At 43.0% G+C, this 21,328-nt stretch overlaps 2 protein-coding genes across 2 annotated transcripts; both read right to left on the bottom strand.

Moving 5' to 3' along the window:
• Positions 1-648: 648 nt before the first annotated feature.
• LOC115686830 (caffeic acid 3-O-methyltransferase-like) lies at positions 649-2,842 on the bottom strand. Its single transcript, XM_030612243.2, has 4 exons — positions 2,240-2,842; positions 1,537-1,847; positions 1,215-1,279; positions 649-1,109 (listed from the first exon to the last, which is right to left on the bottom strand). The coding sequence occupies exons 1-4, from the start codon at positions 2,668-2,670 to the stop codon at positions 813-815; spliced, it is 1,104 nt and encodes a 367-aa protein (XP_030468103.2). The 5' UTR covers positions 2,671-2,842; the 3' UTR covers positions 649-812.
• Positions 2,843-13,077: 10,235 nt separating this feature from the next.
• On the bottom strand, positions 13,078-20,610 carry LOC115686770 (uncharacterized). Its single transcript, XM_030612164.2, has 7 exons — positions 20,260-20,610; positions 18,885-19,661; positions 17,994-18,346; positions 15,145-15,356; positions 14,075-14,331; positions 13,779-13,957; positions 13,078-13,641 (listed from the first exon to the last, which is right to left on the bottom strand). The coding sequence occupies exons 1-7, from the start codon at positions 20,531-20,533 to the stop codon at positions 13,558-13,560; spliced, it is 2,136 nt and encodes a 711-aa protein (XP_030468024.2). The 5' UTR covers positions 20,534-20,610; the 3' UTR covers positions 13,078-13,557.
• Between the last annotated feature and the right edge of the window lie 718 nt (positions 20,611-21,328).

The raw sequence follows: 21,328 nt of genomic DNA, 5'->3' as shown, positions 1-21,328 counted from the left end.
TTGACTCGACAACTTATAATAAAGCTAATAATTACCGTCTTTTTCTTTTAATCGCTGAAATTTGCTCCAGTGACCATCCTTTTTACTTGAGAAGGGAGAAATGGAGAGTTTGATTCCTCATCTTCTCGAGGGGCTAAAGATGAGGACATTTAGTTTCAAATGTGGATTTTGACTCCTACGCATAACAAAAAATATCGTTGTCTTCTTCTTGGCAATAATGACAACTATTGGGTCCCATCCATTAGGTGCTGTTTCAATCAATCTGAGAGAAGGGCCAAGAAAACACCGTTTAATTCCACACATTCTTTCCGGTTCCTCCCCATAAGTTTCCCTTTCATTTCGACCCACACTGCTCCACTACTTTGCTTCCTAAATGTACATATGTGAACTTTTATAAACATAAGTACTTCATCTAATAGATCAGGAGGGAAGTACTTCGGAGTATTAAATGCAAAGAACTTGGGTGATATTCCTTTCTATGGCTAAACCAATTGCTGAAGACACCTCAACCACAAGACGTGAACTTGACATGCTACTAAGCAACATGGAGATGAGAATTCCACCAACATGGTGTTAGTGATAAAGTTAGTTGGTAATCCGCTAATATATAACTATACATAATAGAGTTTAAGTAGCTACTCATTCGAATAACAAGAAAAGGCGGGGAACTTCATTAAACTCACCTATAATTATAGGTCAAATTATTAGTTAATAAGAGTTTGTTTGGATTACACATCCTCACATTTACAGAAAGTCGATGCTTTATTTTGCCTAAAAGCAAACTCCAACTCATTGGGTAGACAGAGAGTCTCTCACTTGTACAACTCCATGACCGCCCAAAGATTACTAGCAACACAAGCGATTCTCAACTCGGAGAAGCCGGCGACCTTGGACAAGGCCTGGAATTCTCTCTCTGTCCGCTCTTGACCTCCTGGTTGCATCAGCATGGTGTTGTCGAGCGTCGAGGCGTACAGCGACACCGCGCTCGTTTCCGGCGCCTCCGGCAGCACTATACCTATCACTATCGCTTTACCTTTGCTCGGCAATGCCTCGTAGCAGTTCTTCAGTATTTTGATGCAGTTCTCGTCGGTCCAATTATGCAAGGTATCCTGTAAATTCGTAATATAATCATTGACAATCATGAAATATTATATTTCAGCTTAAGTTTCAAAATTTGTAAACCATCGTTTCTTCATGTGGTACCCTATATTCACCTTGATCATGATTGCATCTGCCTTTGGAATGGTAGAGAACATACTCCCACCGACATGCTGGATTCCTACATATCATGCAAGAATTGATCACCAGCATTCAGTTAAATTGTACGTTCCTATTAACTAAAGCAGGAAATTAATGATTTCAAAGACGCATAGTTATGAAAAAGGATCAAATAACCGTATGGAAATAGTCCAACTACGGCCACGTTTGCAACCCATCAATCATAGAATTAGTTGAAGAAACTTTCTCTAATCAGGATTGGAGAAAGAACATGATCCACTTATAAAAGAGAGAGAGAGAGAGAATGAGAGGGTTTACCGGAACAAGAAGGTGCACTTTCTATTACATGAGGCAAATCAAAGTTGATGCCCTTGATAGATGGATACTTGGAGATGATCATGTTGAGGCACTTGCCTGTTCCTCCGGCCACATCAACTAATGTTGTTAGACCCTCAAAACCTTGATAGATTTCGAGAATTTTCCTCATCACTATCGTCGTCAGAGCGGCCATCGCGTTGTTGAACGTATTGTTAAATGCCGGATCAATATCCATGAACTCGAAAATCGAAATCCCATGAACTTTCTTGAATTGGTTCCCCCCTTCAAGTATGTGGTCGTCCAATTGCAACCTGCACAAGTAATGTGGGGTAAGAACATTACAGAAAAGAAGCATTAAGAATGGAAGATGTGACATGAATTATATAGAGGAAGTTTTGATGCTCTGATTTACTAAATCCTGATCATTTCCCAGAACATAGAGAACTTGTTACCGTAGACTGTCTAATGTTAAATAAATGACATGATGAGTCCAAAAGAGTAATCATATCAGAGTTTTGCCATGAATCACTGCATAAAATGTCTAAAACTCAACTTCACCCAGTCAAATCGCAAGCTTATATATTATCAAAGCATGCATTGTCTAGGCAGAAGTTAAATTGCATTCCTCTCTAATATTTTACTCAATAATGCATATAAAAGTAAAATGAGCCTATGTAATACTTTTCACTCGTTGAAGGCATACCAAACTTGCTGCGCAGCCGGATGGAAGGAAAGCTCCAACAGCGAAGCCAACGAGCCCTCTTCCCCTTCCTTCACAAAGAAGCGAGCCGCCGGCGTGAGGCCATACAGCCTCTCGACACCCCGGCCGTCGTCCTGCTCGCGCACCTCACAGCTCAGGAGCGAGTGGCTCGCGAGGAGCCGCAGCATCCGGTCAAGCTTTGGGGCAGCTTCTGAGCTCTGCCTGGTGAGCTGAGAGGCGACCTCCGAAGCCAACACCCGAGCCCCCGGGCCAGCTCGGGCCAGGATGTCGAACACGCCGAGCCGGGTGGCAGCGTTCAGGACCATCGGGAACACGTGGGAGCTCGCGAAGAGCATCGCGTGGACACACGCGTTGTCGGCCGCCTCCAGATCGCTGGCACCGGAGGGCGCCGTGGTGCTTCGGGCAGGAGCCATTTTTTTTTTTTTTTTGTTTCAGAAGTTATATGGTATAGCCAATGTATGTGTGGTTGTCTCTATACCTATGATGGTGGAGGTAAAGCTCAGTGGGTGTATGTTTTTCTCACTGCATCGAATGCTTTTTTGACATTGGAGGGGCTCCAAGCTTTTCTCAACTTTTCCACAACAATCAGTCAATAGTTCACACCGCTTTGCTTTTGCTTTTCTCTAGAAGGACCAATTATTAGCGAGAGTCTGCGCGTATTGTCGACTAATTTGCCGCGTTTCCGGGAAGTTTCCGTTATCTGTCGCATTATTCCTTAAGCGATCAGCATTTTGACGAACGGCTTGTCCAAAACGAGACAAAAAGAAGGGTCCCAACAGAGATTCTGGCGATGTGCTCTCGAGTTATCTTCATGCAAAGACAAGAAGAACCCCTGAGAGATTCGCTCCGGGTTCAGCACTTTACCTAGCTGAGACGATTCTCGCTTTCAAATTATAACAAAAAATCATAATTTATCAGAAGCTTGATCTAAAATATCTGAAAAAATAAGTTTTTTTTTATGATTATATCGAGGACGATTTTGGATCGACTTCCAGTCCTCCCTGTGACAACCACTCTCTCCATTGAGACTCCTCCTTTAACTATTGATTGATCTGATATTATCGGCCTTTAGAATAGTATTGGGGCGACATCTTATTATATAATTTATATGGGTGGATCTTTACGAGGTACATGTGGAGGAAACGATTTAGCCCACCATCATTTTCACATTTTGCGAGAATAATATTGAAATTTAATACATCCAGCACTGACATTAGTCACGTAAATAAATACTATATTCGACTCGCAAAAATGATTATGTAATTAGTATTCACTAAAAGAGTCGTGTAAGATAGAGGCTGGAGAATTTCGCTCAACTAAGAAAAGTGAAATTTAGGAGATCGTGAATTGTGTTGTTAAAGAATATAAACTTTCACAACTTCACGTAGGGATGTGCAAATCAAACCGCCCGAATCGTGATCCGCCCAAACCGGACCGAACCGGCCGGATGGGTTCGATTCGCAGGAGTGTCGGTCTAGTTCCAAGGGGGAATCGAACCGAACCTGACCAACTATAAATAGTTGGTCCGGTTCGGTCCGATTCCCCCTTGGAACTGGACCAACACTCCCAGGAATCGGACCCATCATGTATATATATATTATTTCTTCAAAAAAATTAGTAAAATGTAAACTAAATCCCTCCTTCAAAATTGTAACATCCCCAAATTTGGACCTCAAATGGAACCGAGATGACCGAAGGAAAAGGCCTTGGAAAATGGTGTATGGATTGATCCGAGAGTCGGTCATGGATTGGTCAGTATGGACAGAACGCTATCTAAAGGATCGGTCATGGTTTGATCGAAGGATCGTCCATGGATCGGCTAAGGAATCGCCAATGAAATGACTTCCCCGATCACGCAATCAGTAGATATAGATTATTTCTTCGAACAATTAGTAAAATGCTAGAACATAAGATCCCGATCGGTTCAAGAATTGGTACCATCCGCCAAATTTGGCCTCAACATGGACCGAGCCATGCCCGTTTCCCCCTTTTTCTTTTCCTTTTGCCCCCCTTTTTCTCCTTCCTTTTTCCCTTGGGTTTTCGGGTCCAAACCCAATTTTGTGCCCACCAAACTTGGCCACGAGCCATGCATTGTGCTGTTCATGAGCCAATGCGTATGTCCGATCAATGAATCGATCCTCGTCCATGCGTCTCGTCCATACGCACGGCATGCTTTGCTCGTGTGGCCCGGCCTTGCGCCGGCACGCCGTCCGTGCGGCCAAGTGTTGTGCCCATGTACTCGGCTCGGTGCTCGTGCGGTAGGCCCGGTGCCCGTATGGCCCGGGTGTGAGCCGGTTTATGCCCGAGTGGCTCGGCCACAGTACTAGGCCACTGTGCCGGTCGAGGCCCAACCAACCAAGGCACGTACCGTGTAGCGCTCGGCACTACGTACGTGCAATGGCCGGCATAGCGCTCGTATAGCCCGACACAGCACCCGTCCAAGCCAATTTGTGCTCGATCAGGCTTGTCCAAACAAGTTCAGCACTTAGTCATTTCAGATTTTGGTTCAATATCATTTGGACAATATTTGGCCCTGATCTCGAATTTCTAATGGGAAAGTCGATCGTTTAAGGCATCTGAAACCTTGATTCTCTTAGTTCTTTGTCAAGCTAAGTTTAGTGAAATCTTGGTGTCCAAAGAAGGAAGTGCCATTAGAACTAAACAAGGACCCAATTATTGAGTGTTTCTTGATATAGTCATATAATTCACGCCTAGCATGCTTCTTGGACAAGAAGACATGATGACTTGACTATTTGTGCATTGGTGCTAACTTCTTGGACAAGTTAGTCAATATTGAAGACTAACCCCCAATAATAGAGCTTGGGTCAATAATGAAGTTGTCTTACATGAGCCAATAATTGTGGCCTCTAAAAAGTGATTCTTGCCCAAGGAAGAAGCTATGGACTAGAGGACAAATTAGCAACTTCTTTTAGAAGTTGTCTACTAATTGAAATATAGCACCAATAATTGAAAACTTCCTTAGAAAGTTGTCGATGATAAAGCTTGACCAATAAGACCCCTAATAATAGAGATATGAATCTTGTAGAAGATTTTAATAGTTGAGTCTTGAAGACCAAGACTACCATCCACGCTCATCTTAGAGGCTCACGACCAAAGGGAGGAAAAGAGAGAGAGAGAAACCATGATGATTTACTCAGGCCTTAAATGAATTAGTAGGGCCTAATGACCCTAAGGTAGATGTCACGCCCGTACCCCACGAAGCATGAGCATCCCGCTTATAGGTCGAAATAGTAGCGCGACGCTCCCAGGTTACGCACCGACCCGAAAACCCAAATCGAGAAAACACGCCACATGCGAAACGACGTATATGTAATAAATATACATATACACCCGACTATTTAAAAGCAACCACGAGTGGCAAGAGAAAAATAAATTACGATTGATTAAACCCCCATATACATTATCCGTCTATAAACAAAAAGGTACATCAAAAGGCCACGAACAAAAAGGGATCGGTGACCTAGGGGTGTCAAACTAACTACCGGAGGGGTACGGTCAAAAGTGTCGACCCTCACTCCTATGCGATATCTAACCTACGGTACCCGTCGGGATCGAACCCGACGACTCCGAAGAACTCTCGAGTCGCTCTTGATCCTCCTCGAACTCATGGCCTCCAACTCTATCTCTCGGCTCGGGGTCTTGTTCTTCGTACTGCCTACGTCCATAGGCTCGGGGCTTCGCGTCCACCGCTCCGGAGCCGGATCGACTATCTCCGCTCAAAAGCTAATCCACCAAGCTCCTCGTGCTCTTCCTCTTCTTCCACAATCTCGTACTCAACCTCGGAATCGGGATTGCCCTCCATATCGACATCTACTATATCACCGTCCTGGACATTGAATATCTAGCGGACCCTCTCCCACAAACGGGCGTCGGCGGACCCGATGGGACCGAACTCTACTCCAAAACGATCCGGAAACACCGGGCTAGATACTCGTGAGTCTCAAAGTGAGCTAAGCCTACGTCTACCCATACTAAAGCATAGTATCTATAGTACTTCTCCCCGTTCCCCACGGGTGTACGGTCAGCGTACGCTCTATATGGTGGGGAATCCCAAAGCGTAACGGTGCGTCGTCGAGTTCATGGCGGGAGATCTCGAAAAGTCGGTTTTACCACAACCGTGAGAAAACTCAGCAAGTAAAAACCACTAATCCTAAACTAGGCTAATGTGCACCTCCGAGGGTAAATAAAACACATAAACAGATAAATAAACCAAGATAACAATCAATATAAGCTCACCCGGCCCACACCCAATTCACTACTCGCTCCGAGTGGACTTTTGATATCAATATTAAACATATTCACTTAAATCGACCCGAAGGCCACGACCCGAAGGCCCCAATTTATCCCGACCCGAAGGCCCGACCCGAAGGCCACAATTTATCTCGACCCGAAGGCCCGACCCGAAGGCCACAATTTATCTCGACCCGAAGGCCGACCCGAAGGCCACAATTTATCTCGACCCAAGGCCCGACCCGAAGGCCACAATTTAAATCACTTCAAACATGTACATCAATGCGTCCAATGTTGATCAATCAACGTCACGAGAGATGAATACAAGCCAAGGCACTCAAGGTTAATCGCCCACTCTAATATACCAAGCGTACTCATTCTCGACTTAGACGCATTCAACTCATCCTCAAGACAATCAATTTACTTCCGTTCTCACCCAATCCACTCGACATTGATTCGCACCTTTATTACAATTCAATGTAATACACCTAAGGCCCGCCTTGGGTAAATCAAACTTAATCCTCATTCTCATTGGTACGGGGTCACAAAATAGGATTTATATAAGTCCTACGTAACCTCTAAAAATGCCTAATTCCTTGTCATCAACCAATGACTCAACTAAGTATTCAACTTGGATAACTTGCACAAATTCGGTACTCAATGAACAGTACCAGGGGAGGACACATTTTGCCCACTAAACCACAATTAAACACCCTCATTAGGCTCTAATCTTGACCTCAATCACCCAACAACCAAATACACTTACTTAAGCTTCAAATAAGCCTAAATAATCCCCAAAATGTCCACTTCCAAGTCATTAGTACTTGAACTTAATTAGTGCCACACTTAGACAATTTTACACAATTTCGGAGCCCCATGAACAGTACCAGGAATAATTCACATTTAGGTACTAAACCACCTTTAAACCATCTCATTAGGGCCTAATCACTTACCCTAAACATCCAACCACCAAATACACCTAATTAAGCCTCAAATGAGCCTAATTAACACCTTAATTATCTAATTCCAAGCCTTGAATCATTGAATTCAATTTGTGCAAAACTTAGACAAATATGCACATTTTCGGTGCTTTGTGAACAGTACCAGAACAAGGGCTGTTTTGGGCCTTAATCCACCATTAAATCATCTCATTAGGCACTAATTAGGTCCCCTAATCACCCCACACAACACTAGGCATATCTAGACCATGATTAGGCTTAATTAACCCCCTAATTACCCTCTAAAATGCACAAATAAACTAATTAAGGGTTTAGGGGTTTATACTGCCTAAAATCGACTCGAGGCGACGGGAGCGGGCGGCCGATTACCGACACGCGGTGAGAATCGACGGCGGCGCTCCGGTGGCAAGCCGCGGTCACGGCGGCGCCGGTGTGATTCACGGCCACACACACCCAACCGGAACAGGGAGCCTGCCTGGCGTACGGGCCGAGGATGGTGGAGAGAGAGACGGTGAGGTGAGGTGGTCGACGAGGCGGCGCACGGCGGTGGACGGCGGCGCGGCCGAGAGTGAAGACCGCGGTGTCTCTCTCTCTCTCGCCGGCATTCTTGTGGCGAACAATGCGGGGTGGGGCTGGTCGACGGAGGCCGGGCGCGGTGCCGGGGGGAGTCTTGTCAGGCAGGCCGAGGTCGCGGCTCCGGCGGTGCGGGCTGTTCCGGCGTGAACAAGTGGCGGCGGAGCAGAATGACCGAGGAGCGGCGTAAGAGGACGATCGAAGCTGCTCGGGAGAGAGAGAACGTGAGCCGAGAGGACGAGGAGAGAGAAGAAGAAGGTCAAAAGTGGTCAAACTTGGGTGAGTGGAGTCAAGTGTCAACAATCCAAGGGTTTGACACTTGCCCTTGAATCCAATGGCTTAGGTTCACTCCTCTCCAATAATTCAAGGGTATAATGGACAAATGCCCCTAACCAAGGCTGACCAGGTCTGGTTTGGTCTACTTAACCTTAGTTAGTCCCCAAAATTTATCCAAATTTCGGAATAAATTAAAATGGCCTAGGGGCATTTTCGTAATTTTCCGATCCCGGACCGAAATTTCAATTTTTGTCCATACCGGTCCTATATGTTCATGGGAGACTTAATACGGTGTCGGATTCGCGAAATTCACTTTCTACGCCTTCGAAAATCGCTCTGCGAAGTTCCGGAATAAAATAATATTATTTTCCAATTTTTGCCGAAATTCCCGTTTTTGTCCAAAACCACTCTAAATGTACGTGGCCACTCCAAAATGACCTTGGCCGCGAAAAATAACCTCAAACGGCCTCCGAATCCCGCCCCGCCCCACGGGGCAAAACCGTAATTTTCCCAATTTTTGTCGAAATTCCTATTTTCAGCCGGTCTTGTCCCAAACTTACTTGGCCACTATAAAATGACGTCCGTCCTACAAAATAGTCATAATTACCCTTGAAATTTTGATATCGGAGTTCGGCTCAATATCGCGATCAAAATAGCTCGTTTTGAAATCTTAGGATCTCTCACTAACGGGTGGCCATTTAGGTGTTACGCGTATCGACCTAAGACTGTCCGAGTCTCGATAGTCTCAAATCTCGAGAGAAGGTGAGAGATTATCACTAGTACGGGGTCGCGATCGTTCGGATATAATTTGGGATTTGTTTGTCGGGCGCTTTCGGTCGTGCGGAATCACCCGCGATCCAATCGTACGTTACTAACTATATCAAATCTATTATCTTCCTAAGATCGGCCCATATTGGCTCAAGATATTCCCTCGACGTTTCTCGAAATCGGTGTCCAATCGCGATCGTCTTTCTCGGTCCACGTACTGCTCCTATTTAGCCTTTCCCATTTGGTTAGTATCCCGTGATTGATCAAGTCTAGGCGAGACTCACTAAAATCACACGAGAATTAATATACGCTTTCTTGGTTCCGATAACGTCAAAATTCGGGATGTTACAGTAGAAACTTGGAAATTAAGTTGAAGATGAATGGCCTCAATTAAAGGCTTGTATAAGAAGTTTAATTATGACCAAAGACTTTTAAGGCCTCATCATAATGAAGCTTAGACTATAGGACCCCTTCATTAATGGATTTCGACCTTAGCTCATTAGGACTATGAGTGGACCATACTATAAATAGGCTTGGGTCCCCCTTGGTCTCCTTTTTCCTTACACCATCACCTTCCACGCTTACCCTCACCAACCGGTTCTCTCTTGTTCACGCCACCTTTCTCTTGCTCACGCCAATCACTACTTCATTCTCACGTCACCACTTGGTCCCCACAAAATCTCGCTTTGTCAAGTAGAGTAAGCAGATTCCCTAATCTCGGGATAGGATGACCCAGTACATTATTAGCTAGTGTTTAATCTTGAAGCATGCTCGGACTTTATTTAATGCGGATTTTGTTTATATGGTTGTCTATATAAGCAAAGCACGAGTCTAGACACGTCTCCTAGTACGCACGCCATGGTGCATGAACCGCATTAATTCCATGCATTTGTTGATACGCACATCATGGAAATACCATGTTTTATGTTTGCTTGGCAATTGCATTACATCATGAGTGATGTTTGGATAGTGAGCACATCCTCGCTATTGATTTGCCATCGATACCCGAGATGGTAAGGTTGAATGCATGTCTAATGACGATTAATTCCTTCTAATTTGAAATTAGTGAATTTACTTATTGAGTCAACGACTCATTCCCCGTTGTTTTTCCCTCAGACCCATAGGATAGCGGCTACTCCGATCCGATTTGGAACCTCTGTGGAGATGATTTTGGATGTGATCGACGCGGCTGGAGGGAGAGTATATCGTAAGGTCATTTCCCAAGTCATGGTTAATGAAGGCCTTGAACAAAACGTTCCGCATGTGTTCGAAGCCTGGTATGAGTGGACTGAGGATGGCGGACTGATTGGACTCCTTTGTGGGTTTAATGGTCCGTTCGGCGATGCCCATGGGCCAGCACCTGGGACCACCGCGAACGGGGCCTAGTCGGCCAATTGGACTTGGGAATGACCGAGCGTTTTGCGAAAAGGGACTTTTTGGAGGAACTTTTTGAAGAGGAATCAATAGCGGGGTTACGTGTAACCCAACCTTTGTTATAGTGGGTATACATGCGTGTATCGGCTTGTAAGAAAAGAAAGGAGCATATAAATAGGCTTGACATGTAAAATGTCTAAGTATCATGTAAATATATGATTTGCTCTTGATGTCTGCTTTAACCCCATTGTTTGAATGTTGTTGTGATTGTCCCAATTATATGCTTCCGCTTGTCCGTAATTGCAAGATAAAAATTTAATGGGACGTCACAAGTATGTCACGGGTCACAATCTTGGCTGGGACGTGACAAAAATCTTCATGGAAGTGTCCCAGCACTTGCTAGAGTTTCTCGCCCTTCAAAATTAAAATGGTAACGTCAACCACCTCCCAATATATTATGTGAACACTCTAAACAGCTGAATGGGACACCACCTCGTGGAAACCATGGAATTGTCGGGCCAGCTTCTTTTTTAAAACAAAAGCATCTAGTTTTTATAAGAACTAATACACTACCATTCAAAAAAAAAAAGTGACTGGTTCCATTGGACTGGTCCGGTCCTTGGTTTCCAAATTGGGAACCGGACTGAATTGGGAACCAATCACCTCTAATTTCATGTATGATAAAAAAGCAATCACACCCGATATTCAATTTATAGCTATCGCCAAACAAAAATTCTTTTTTCTACTTTCAGCATTTATAGTTATCAGCACTTAAATCAAGTAGTTAAGTTTTATGTATTTCATTTTTCAATATTATCAAACACCTTATGCCATTTATTGGATAGTATCGAGGTATCAAGATTGTGTTGATGTTATAAAATTACAGAACCAGTTTGTTAACTCGTGGTAAAAATGTGATCAAGAACTTAGAAAGGTAGATCATAAATCAATTGCATAGACTAGTCTTACTATCTGTTAGTCTCTATCGCTTCATCTCCATCCCAACAACTATTGGTGGACTCCCGTTTCAAATGCACACCAACTCATCTCCCACATCCACTACCAATTATTGGTGGACTCGTATTTCACAAGCATGCACTTCACAAACCGTTGTGCGTCCCAGTTGTCTAACATATAATAACATCGATGTATTAAGGTTGATTTACAAAATTGATATACAAAATCTAGATACTTGTTTTCGTACCATGTATTGAATGAAGATATATCATATATGATTAGATATTTTAATTTGACAAGTTCATTTAGTCTTCACTTCACAAGAAGTCGCGATCTTTGCTGCGATTCCCATTCCATGTCTCGCCTTTATGCTAGTGGTCATTGATGTGTCTCATCTGAACAGAGTAAAGCTTTTGTGAAAAACCAATCATCGAGCCGGGAGGTCATTTCATGATAACGAAGACATCTTAACCTACAAGGAAAAGTAGGGCACAGACAGATCCAAAAGTCCAACCAAAAATTTCCAAATCGTCAGTGACAATGGCAATGAGTCCAATTTCGATCGCTGATGATGAAATGGCGTAGGGTAGGACTGCGAGGAAAAGGCGACAGGCGGCGCTCGATGGTGGCCACGCACTGATACAAAAGATTTTTCAGACTTAAGAAAATTTTGGTTCCTCAGTAAGCACCCACAAACAATTTTCAGGTCAAGTGCGATGGGATTGAACTTTCAGAGGACATAAGTCCACTTTGGTGGGGAGAAAGTTGCCACTCTGCTGCTTCGCTTTGACCACTGCCCACATAATACGTGACGAATGGAGCGATCGTAGGTACCGTCCAATACAGAATAGCATTCTGTCGTGTTCCTGCAAGAGCAGCTGAACTTGAACCTAACCCGTGCCCCCACAAGAACAGTCATAGAATATTTAGTTCTAGATAAGTGCGGATTGACATAATAAATTCGAAAACCGATTTTAGATACGACTATTCTTCTCATATCTGGCTCGAACTAGCTAAATGCGTGTCCGAATGAATTTTAGTATCGAAATGTGGACGCCGTTATCCTCACTCGACCACCGGCCGAGCTCAAACGAGTGGCTTGCCGAGATATGATGCCATAACTTATGTGAATATACGAAAGTAGTTTTGCACGATGTGGGCTTCGTGATTGAATCTGATCTTTTCAGAGAAAGGGTAGCCATTCACCGATGCGAGATGCACTCGATAGCAGAGAGAAGTCGAATGCTTCTCCTTGATAAAGATGACAAAGTGTGCTGCAGCAACTTCCAAAATTACCAGATATGCAAATATCAAAACGACGGACAAGACACCTACGTACACCAAAAAAAACAGGACATACGACGCACCAGTTCTTCCTGATGGGAAGTGTTGATTGAAGTCATAGGGCAGTGATGTCCCGTAGGCGCCATCCGAGATGTGCCTGTCTGGTGTTAATATGCAACATTTTTAGTCAAAAGCATTGCTTTAAAACATGGGCAGTAATGTCACGCACTCGGAAAATTCACCCTTCTTTGAATAGTAGCCCGTACTCATTCATGGATCGAGTCTTTCTAAGACGCCCCCATTTGAACAAAACAATGACTCAAACTTCCTGAGAAGCTTGAGAAAGATGCCCAATATGAATTTGTTTAGACCTTTAAGTTACATATAAAAAAATATAACTTTGAGATGATGCCATTGTACAATCACATAAAGATTGAATTGAAGTTTCTTACAGATAAAGAACATGAGTCATTGACGAGGCAAAAAGAACACAAAAAATTGACAGCCGTAGCGGAACCAAACCTTGTAAAGTATTTGGGTGCCTCACAGCCTCGTGATGAAGCAAAGAATGGTAATAAATTGGATGAATGGTGGGGAGTCGTAGCTTTCTACTCTATGTAGAATTACACAATCAACAGCACATATTCGGACTCACTCCATCAGGTGCACAGGCACCAAGGCCAGCAATCGTTGCAGACTTTTTCTAGCGTGCTAATTGCAAAATCGTGTCTCCTGACAACAAATGCCGCTTTCCAAAGTGTGGTGTTTAGCAGTTTTATCCTGATATGCATCAAACGAGTAGGCCGCTGCGAATGACGCCAAGAAACCGGGTGGAGAGGGTCGTACCCACGTTGCTATTCAGTTGATCTCTACTTGATGAGTATTCCGCCGCTCATCTGACCGATGACGAAACAGCTTAGCTACACGTCTCCTTTCGCAATCCTGTAAAAGGCAGAAGTAATTGGACTTATTAGAAGCAGGGACATCTTCATCACAATTTCGACACGCACCTAGGAATTCAATTGAATTCAAGCCTTGATACAATCTTAATACAGATTTATATAGAATAAGCTACTTACCTTGAACATATTAAGATGAAAGGGTTTCTCTGGGTTCATCCTTCTCAACTTCTGGTATGTGTAAGCAAAACTAAGCTGATCACGAGGAGTAAACCGGTCAATCTCATTGAACCAAAGACAGGAAAATAGATTTGACATTGGCGTGTGTGCCCTGACAATAAAAGATCCTTCCGGCACATCTACAAGTAACACATTGAAAATAGTGAGAACAAATCCAAATTAATAAATTTTGCAGCAACTTAGAGCCACATAAGAATTGAAGATAGAGGATGATCATTGGGGAACAAAAATCGTACTGCTAGGGAGAAGTTTCATTGGATCCAATGGATTGAATCTCTTGAGGCCATCAGACTGGTAGAATGTGAACTGTTGGTCTATGATACTGTGGTTGTACTTGTTCAACTTCTTATTTTGAGCTACTTCTTCCCAAACACAATGCCGATCATAGTGGTTAGTTATTGAATATTCATAACCTTTCCGCCACAAGAAGTACTCCAAAATGAGCAGAGGATCCAATTGGAGTCGAAGCTTGCTGTCCAACCAAATTGAATACCTGAGAATTGTAACACACACAACATATGGATTGCTGAGTGTTCCGTTGATAACATTCAACACCCTTCCCCTCTAGTCCACCCATGTTAATTCTATGATCATCGTCATGACAAATATGTACAAACAACCGAACCAAAATAAGTCCTACCTCTATTTACTGTTTCCAACTTAGACAGCAGCAGTTCTATCTCTTTTCCTTTAAAATTTGCACTTGCGTGCATTAACATTTTCTCATGGACAAATCCAACATCAAGCAAAACACTGCCATGAATAATCTCTCATTGAGATGCTCCAGTATGTTTGCACCTCTTTTATTGTCTACTGGAGGGTAAAATTCACCAAGAAACTATTCAAGTACAGTCCATTTGGAAGGAACCTGCAAGAGTAAATAGGCTACTTCCTTGAAACTCATAGCCAGAACGTGCAACCTTGCTTATGATAATCTTTTCAGATAAATAGCTAAAAAAATGTTTACTTCTGCTTCAAAGGAAAGAACACTTATTCTTTGCATACGTAGCTGCAGAAAGAGAGGAAATAGAAGGTCAACAGATGCTGCCTAGTAATATGCAGCTGAATCTGTTGGCCACATTTTGCTCGACTGCAATTGTGAAGACAGCCAAAATGAAGGCCCAAATCCCTGTCGAAGCATGCTGTGGATGAATCAAGGGCCCAGATATCTTGTAATAGTCACTACAGATTATCCGTTTTATGGGGTATGGAAACTGTTCAAATTGCTAAGGGCAACAAACAAGAACAACAGCAATGAAACTACCTCATCACTTTTCTTCACACTGCCTAAACCATTTTAGCTTACCTTGCAGATGGAAAAAGCCGATGCGACAAAAACTTCGGTATCTTGCCAACTCTCCGCATATCATCGTACGGTAGATTTTTTACCACCACAATTTTCCAGAGACCAATGAAGCCCATCGTGTCCACCATATGCCCCTCAGAAGTAAGCGTCTGCACAGTAACTTCATCCACGAACATAACAAAGCAGACATTTTTCCTAGACAAACGAGTGATCTGCAACAGATGGTGCTAGTAGAATCAACCATGAGAAGTACAAAATACTTTCAGGATTCCCATGCATATATTAAGCAACTAGACCAATTATGGTCATACAGCATTCCTAGCATGTTGACTATATTAATGAACTACAAAATAGTTCTTAAAAATTCGACAAGCAAAAAAATTGGTATCCACAAGCATTTGGTGAAAGCAGATGCCTGTATTTTGTCTTACTGAGAACATTCATCCAAAGCAGCATTAAGTACTAATCCCCATTGGCATGTTATCGTGCATTTCCAGATACTTAAACAAGATCCCTGGATTACAAGAAAAGAACCTAAATCGAACACCTCAGTTGGCCATCAATTTCAACTAAAGTAGAAGATAATATAGCAAAAGAAAGATTTGGAATCATAACAAAAGCACATCACCTGCCCCATTAGATTTCCTGTCTAACCGTATGTTTTAACTATTGCATCGCATAAACACCCAATAATCCAGACACACATGCAGTATAGTTTTCATTTCGACGAAAGACTGATCTTCTGCGCATCTTTCCTTTCAGGCATACAGCATGCTTGTTTATGTGGCCAGCTTGCAGTATATTCCTTTTTCCTTTTTGCTTTTTGGGTAAACATGCAGTATATTTCAACCTTAATATCTCAAAGTAGATGCATGGGTAACAGTAAATTCTAGTCTAGATGGGAGAACCATGGTATGGAAGATTTAAATCCTCTAATTCTGGATAGCAGGAAACTCCTAGGGACTTTTCCTTCAATATATAGGAGTCGCATGTCCCGGGAAGATAATGGAGGTGCTGCAAAATTGGCCAATAAGGAAGGCAGCAAAGAGGACAGTATCTTCTACTTATCCACTCCAACATTCGGTAGGCTTTTTGCATCCCGAGATGAAGCTGAATATGGAACCCAGGAATTGTCCCTGGACATGTTCTCTTCGGCTCAGACTCGCCTTCTTTGTTGCGAGATGTGTAATTTTGTGTCTGCTGTTTGCTGTTGTTTCCAATGTGGGCTGTGCCGGTGATGGTACTCAGTCTGTTTTGAATATTCTCAAGTCTGCGCTATATTTTGGTAAATAATGTTCATCCGGTTTAGTTATATATTCCTTCAGTTTTACCAGAAATTCCAACAGCTTCAAGCCGTTGCAGAGTTCAGTATAGGCAAAACTGAACGGGTATCATTAACTGATGAACTGAAGGACGGTGAATGCCTTAACCACAGGGATTAAAGGCATCCAATTGAGCAGAATAGGCTTCCTTCAAGACAAACTTTAAAGAGAAGAAAACAGGGAGCCTATCCTAGAGGATCGATAAAATTGCCAAGTTGGAGGAAGCTTTGGAATCCAAAGTAGGAAAACTTGCCCGTCGAAATGGACTAGTAAAATCTTCTAAATACATTCTGTGGCAGCACACAAAGGTGGTCCAGTGAAAAAGTCGGGAGATAATCTCAGGACCACCTCTGTCAATAGTGGTAAAACAGCCTTTATACTACAAGGGATACTATCAAGAAAGTGGAAGAACACATACATCATACAATTTCATTCTCCATCCAACTTCATCAAGCCTTTCTCTTGTTTTTCTTGAGCGTCTACTTAACTTTGGTCCTTCAAACGACGCACAAGAATATGTTTTGGTAAATGGCAAGTAACTATTCTATCTCTTATTATATCTTTGAAAACACTTAGCCATTTGATGTTTCATATAATAATCTATTTTAAGATTTGAAGATTACCTCTTATTTAGAGAATTTTCTCTGGATGACGCATCCAATAGCAGTCGTCCACATAAGATTACGTTTCTCTACATACGTATATACGTATGTACTTATGTACATGAAGTCCAAATTATTTCTATAACGTTGCATCCCCTGATACTACTGAAGGGGTGTTTAGGATTATTCTTGCTTTCAGGCTTTGGACTTCTGCTTGTTGCTTTTAGCTTTGGACTTTTGCTTGACTTTAAAAGCTTCAAATCATATTTCTAGTACAATGGAGCACCTAAGTCTTCAGGAACATATCAATACTAACATTTACAGTCATCTCAGATTTTTTCCGTTATCTGCTTAAAGATATAGTGTTTTTAATATTGGTCCAAAAGGGCTTTTTGTTAATACTTTACATAAAATAATCTTAATCTTTTCAAGACCATGGTAAAACCAAAATGTAAACTAAAGCAACCACTAAAATGCATGCTATGTACTTTGATAGGAGATCAAAGCCAATGTCAGAGAAATATCAAATCACGGCACACAACTTGATGGGATGACAAGGAACACGCAAATGCAACATATTGCATCATCCTCCAACCGTATTCTTACACAAGTGGAAGGGAATATAAAAAAGCAGTGTCACTGAGAAAATGTTTCATCTATAACCATATGATAGGACCAGCAAGAATATATTTATACAGGCCTTTAACAGAAATGCAACATTAGAACTAAAATATCAAGTTTTGAACAGCATGATGGCTGGTGAGTGCTACCCCGAGTACAAGTACAGAAGCAAATCACTTGGGATTCTCTTTCTAAGGAAAAGATGCAGAAACAAAACCTTTTTGGTCGAGAAAACTTCCAAACAAACAGGCTAAGCAGCAAACTTTCAGTTTCTAATAGGAAAGTAATAAGGAGAAAAACGCACCATCTTATTAGCAGGTGTCCTCAAACGATCTGAATTCCCAAAAATGCAAGAGCTTACAGCAATGTGGCATCTACTAATGTAACTTGCGTCATCCTCTGACAAGTCAAATCCTGTACTTGGGAATCCATCAGGACTTCTGACAAAGCCACAGTGCATCTTCTGATCACGAGCCAAGAATGAGTCCTCTCGTTGTTGGAGAGTTTGATGCCCAGAAAACCTGGGCTTCCATTCTGGTTGCCAATCAGGCTTTTCCTCTATCTCTACATACTGCAGTGCAAATCTAGCAAATTTTCGACTCTCTAATGGCTCAACAAGCTGTGCGGTAGAATTCAATAGCTTCATCTCACAAGAACCTGAAATTTTCTTTATGACATCAGGCAAGAAATACCACGATACTCAAACCAACAGTTGGCAAATTCACCAATGACTAAAGAACAACTTCCTGTTTCCAAATATAGATAAACTTGGTTTTAAACCCAACTGTTCTATTCCCTAATAACAAACTCAACTTCTACCAAACCTCAAATTTAACGGTGTATATTGAATTCATTTATCTTATAAAATACAGGCATCATGAAACATCCTGTCTATCATCACTTCATCATTGACTTTTTTCTCGATGCTTTAGTGGAAGGTCTAAGGAATCTCAACTTTGACGGCTTTTTGAACGTGCAACATCCATGGTACGAATTAAAATTTAAATCCAAATTATTTCTACAAAGCAGTAGTCTAAAGATCTTGATTAAAATGGGTCAAAGTACTCAAAATCCAAGGATATAATGTAACAAGCACGCACTCAACTTCTTACCGTAGTATTGATGATGAAAAACCAGAATGCAAACATGAAAAGAGAAAAATTGAAGAAAAGATAGGTAGAAGAGCAAGACTTACGGCGCTTTGGTTTTCTTTTAGTTGACTTTTTAGTTGCATGACCATCACTGACACTTTTACGTCTGGAATTTGTCGTAAGACTATCCAAACTATTGTCAGATACCTTCTGAGATGATTTCTTTGATGCTTCATCACCTACCTCAGCAACATTTCGACCCTTGGTACCAAATTCAAACTTATTTGAAGATTCTAGACCATTTCCCTGGTAAGACTTCTTATTCACTTCATGAGATATGGTCAAATCAGAATCATCTCCATCATCACTCAAGACATTATCATGTGCATCATGGAGATCGATACCGTCATAATCGTCCTCAGCATCAAACTCTTCATTTTCATCTCCGGTATCAGATAACTGATTCTTATTGCCAGTCTGCTTTATTGATTGGCCAGAACTTTTCAGTGATGCTTCATATTCTGCTTCATACATTTTCAGTTCATTGCGCCCAGCCTCATTATATAGTCCGGCTCCTCTTCGACCGACACCTCGAGAATCGTCAACAGAGGACTTCTTGCTACCACTTTTCCCTTTCGCGGACATGCGGCCCTTATCTGAAGATGCATCGTCAAAAGTCACTTTAGTGTTCTCCACCACTTCTTCGCTGTAATCCTCATCCCTTCTCCTATCATCCCGGTCCCAATACCTTGAGTCCCGCCCATGCGCTACTGAACCCCGTCCAAATCCAAGGACTTTGACGTTCTCAGTTCGTGTTACATTTGCAAGGAAGTCGAGGTCGCTTTTCAAGTCATCTTCTTCGCCTCGATAACTATTTCTATCTGCCAAAAGGTTAAAAATAGGAAACGAATGCTTAAAACACACAACCTGAGCAACCAATATGGCCAAACTGAACTACGTAAATAGTGCTTTGACAGTATTGCTACAGATCATGTCATAGGTAGTATGCTGATCAAAAAGAAAAATCTGCAGATCGTCTGTCTAGAGCCCAACATTGAAGCAAACCGACATTACCCTCGTCTCTATCTTCCGAACCAAGGGCCAAAATCTACCTGATTTTGAGCCAGATATTGCCGTTGGAACGACACCTCGAGATACATTTTTTCCGTTCCCGAGGAAACAAAAGCTCTTTCAAATGCCTATCAACTTGATAGTGTCATCAGGCATTCAATTGCACGACCTTAATAGAATCAATCAAAAGACGAAAACACCAAAAACGACCTCCGCAACCAAAAGAGAGAATGCTCGATCAAGCGAAGCCATTTTCTAGATCACTAAACCCCAAGCACCTCAATTCACACACGAGCCAACCCTCAGCAGTCACAATCACCAAAAGACGAACCACATCGAGGGGGGAGCCAAAAAAAAAAAAAAAGAAAAGAGGAAGGGAGAGCCGCGCACTCCGAACCGGGAACTGACCTCCGCCGTCCCTGGAGAGGCAATAGTAAGCCAGCAGCGTCACGGCCAGGCCCAGCGCGAGGGCGACCGCGACGGCGCCGATCGAGCACCGCCGGCCCTTCTCGGATCGGGCGGACCGCCGGCCGCGGCCGGGCTTGTGCTGCTGCGGGGCGGCGGCGGCGGCGGCGGCGGCGGCCCGGGCCCCGATCGGGAGGTGGCGATCCGGCGCGCCGTTGGAGGAGTGGTGGTGGAGTAGGTCGTGGTCCCGGTACCCGGACTGCCTGTACTGGGCCATGCGGACCTCACTCCGCCATTGCCGATTCCGCCGAGGCCCTCACCAATCCGCGTGTGCGCGCGCGCACGGGAGCGTATGCTTGATCTTTGGAGCCGAGGATCTATGGAGGAATCTCGCAGCTATCTTTGCTTCTCTTCGGTGCGAGTGTCGTGATTTTTCAATACGAGTCTCTGAAACGGGATTGATGACGACGACGCCGACGACGCCGACGCCCGTAATAAAGAGGAGCGACGAAAACGAAAAGGGGCGGGGAAGAAACGTCGCCGTTTCGGAGCGTAATTACGGAAACGCCCTTGTTCTTCCCTTGGGAGCGGGACCGATCTGCGGTACTGATGGGCCAAAACGGCGTTCGTTTTTGGGCTAGCCCGATGGGGGATCAGATCTAGGGAAGTGTTCGACCAAAAAAAAACGAAAAAGATCTAGGGAAGTGATCTACCACCAACTCCCACTTTGCTTGGAAGCAAATTGGATTTCTTCTTTTTTTCTTTTTTTTTGGTTTTTTTTTTGGTCATTTTGGATAAGTGCATATTTTTAACCCATTTGAGTTTCAGTGTTCGTGCGATTTGATTTTTTTCTTTAATTTTATTTTATTATTCGCGACCGATTTCTTTCACTTTCTGGATTCATTTACATAAATCCTTCGATCGACCACTCCAACTAAGCCGTCGAATAAATTGAGGGTGTGGTGTTATTGAGGGGATGACGGAAACTGACGCGGGATACTGATTTGCTGCCAAATGAGCATAAAACGAACGATAAAAGCGAGCAAGAACAAAAGATTCCAATTGACAGTAT

The sequence above is a fragment of the Syzygium oleosum genome, unplaced genomic scaffold, assembly GCF_021117445.2.
Source record: "Syzygium oleosum isolate NSW1041296 unplaced genomic scaffold, Sole_v2.1 Sole_v2.02, whole genome shotgun sequence".
Lineage (NCBI taxonomy): Eukaryota > Viridiplantae > Streptophyta > Magnoliopsida > Myrtales > Myrtaceae > Syzygium > Syzygium oleosum.
The sequence above is the reverse complement of the archived record's forward strand: the minus strand, read 5'-3'. Positions and strand labels throughout refer to the sequence as shown.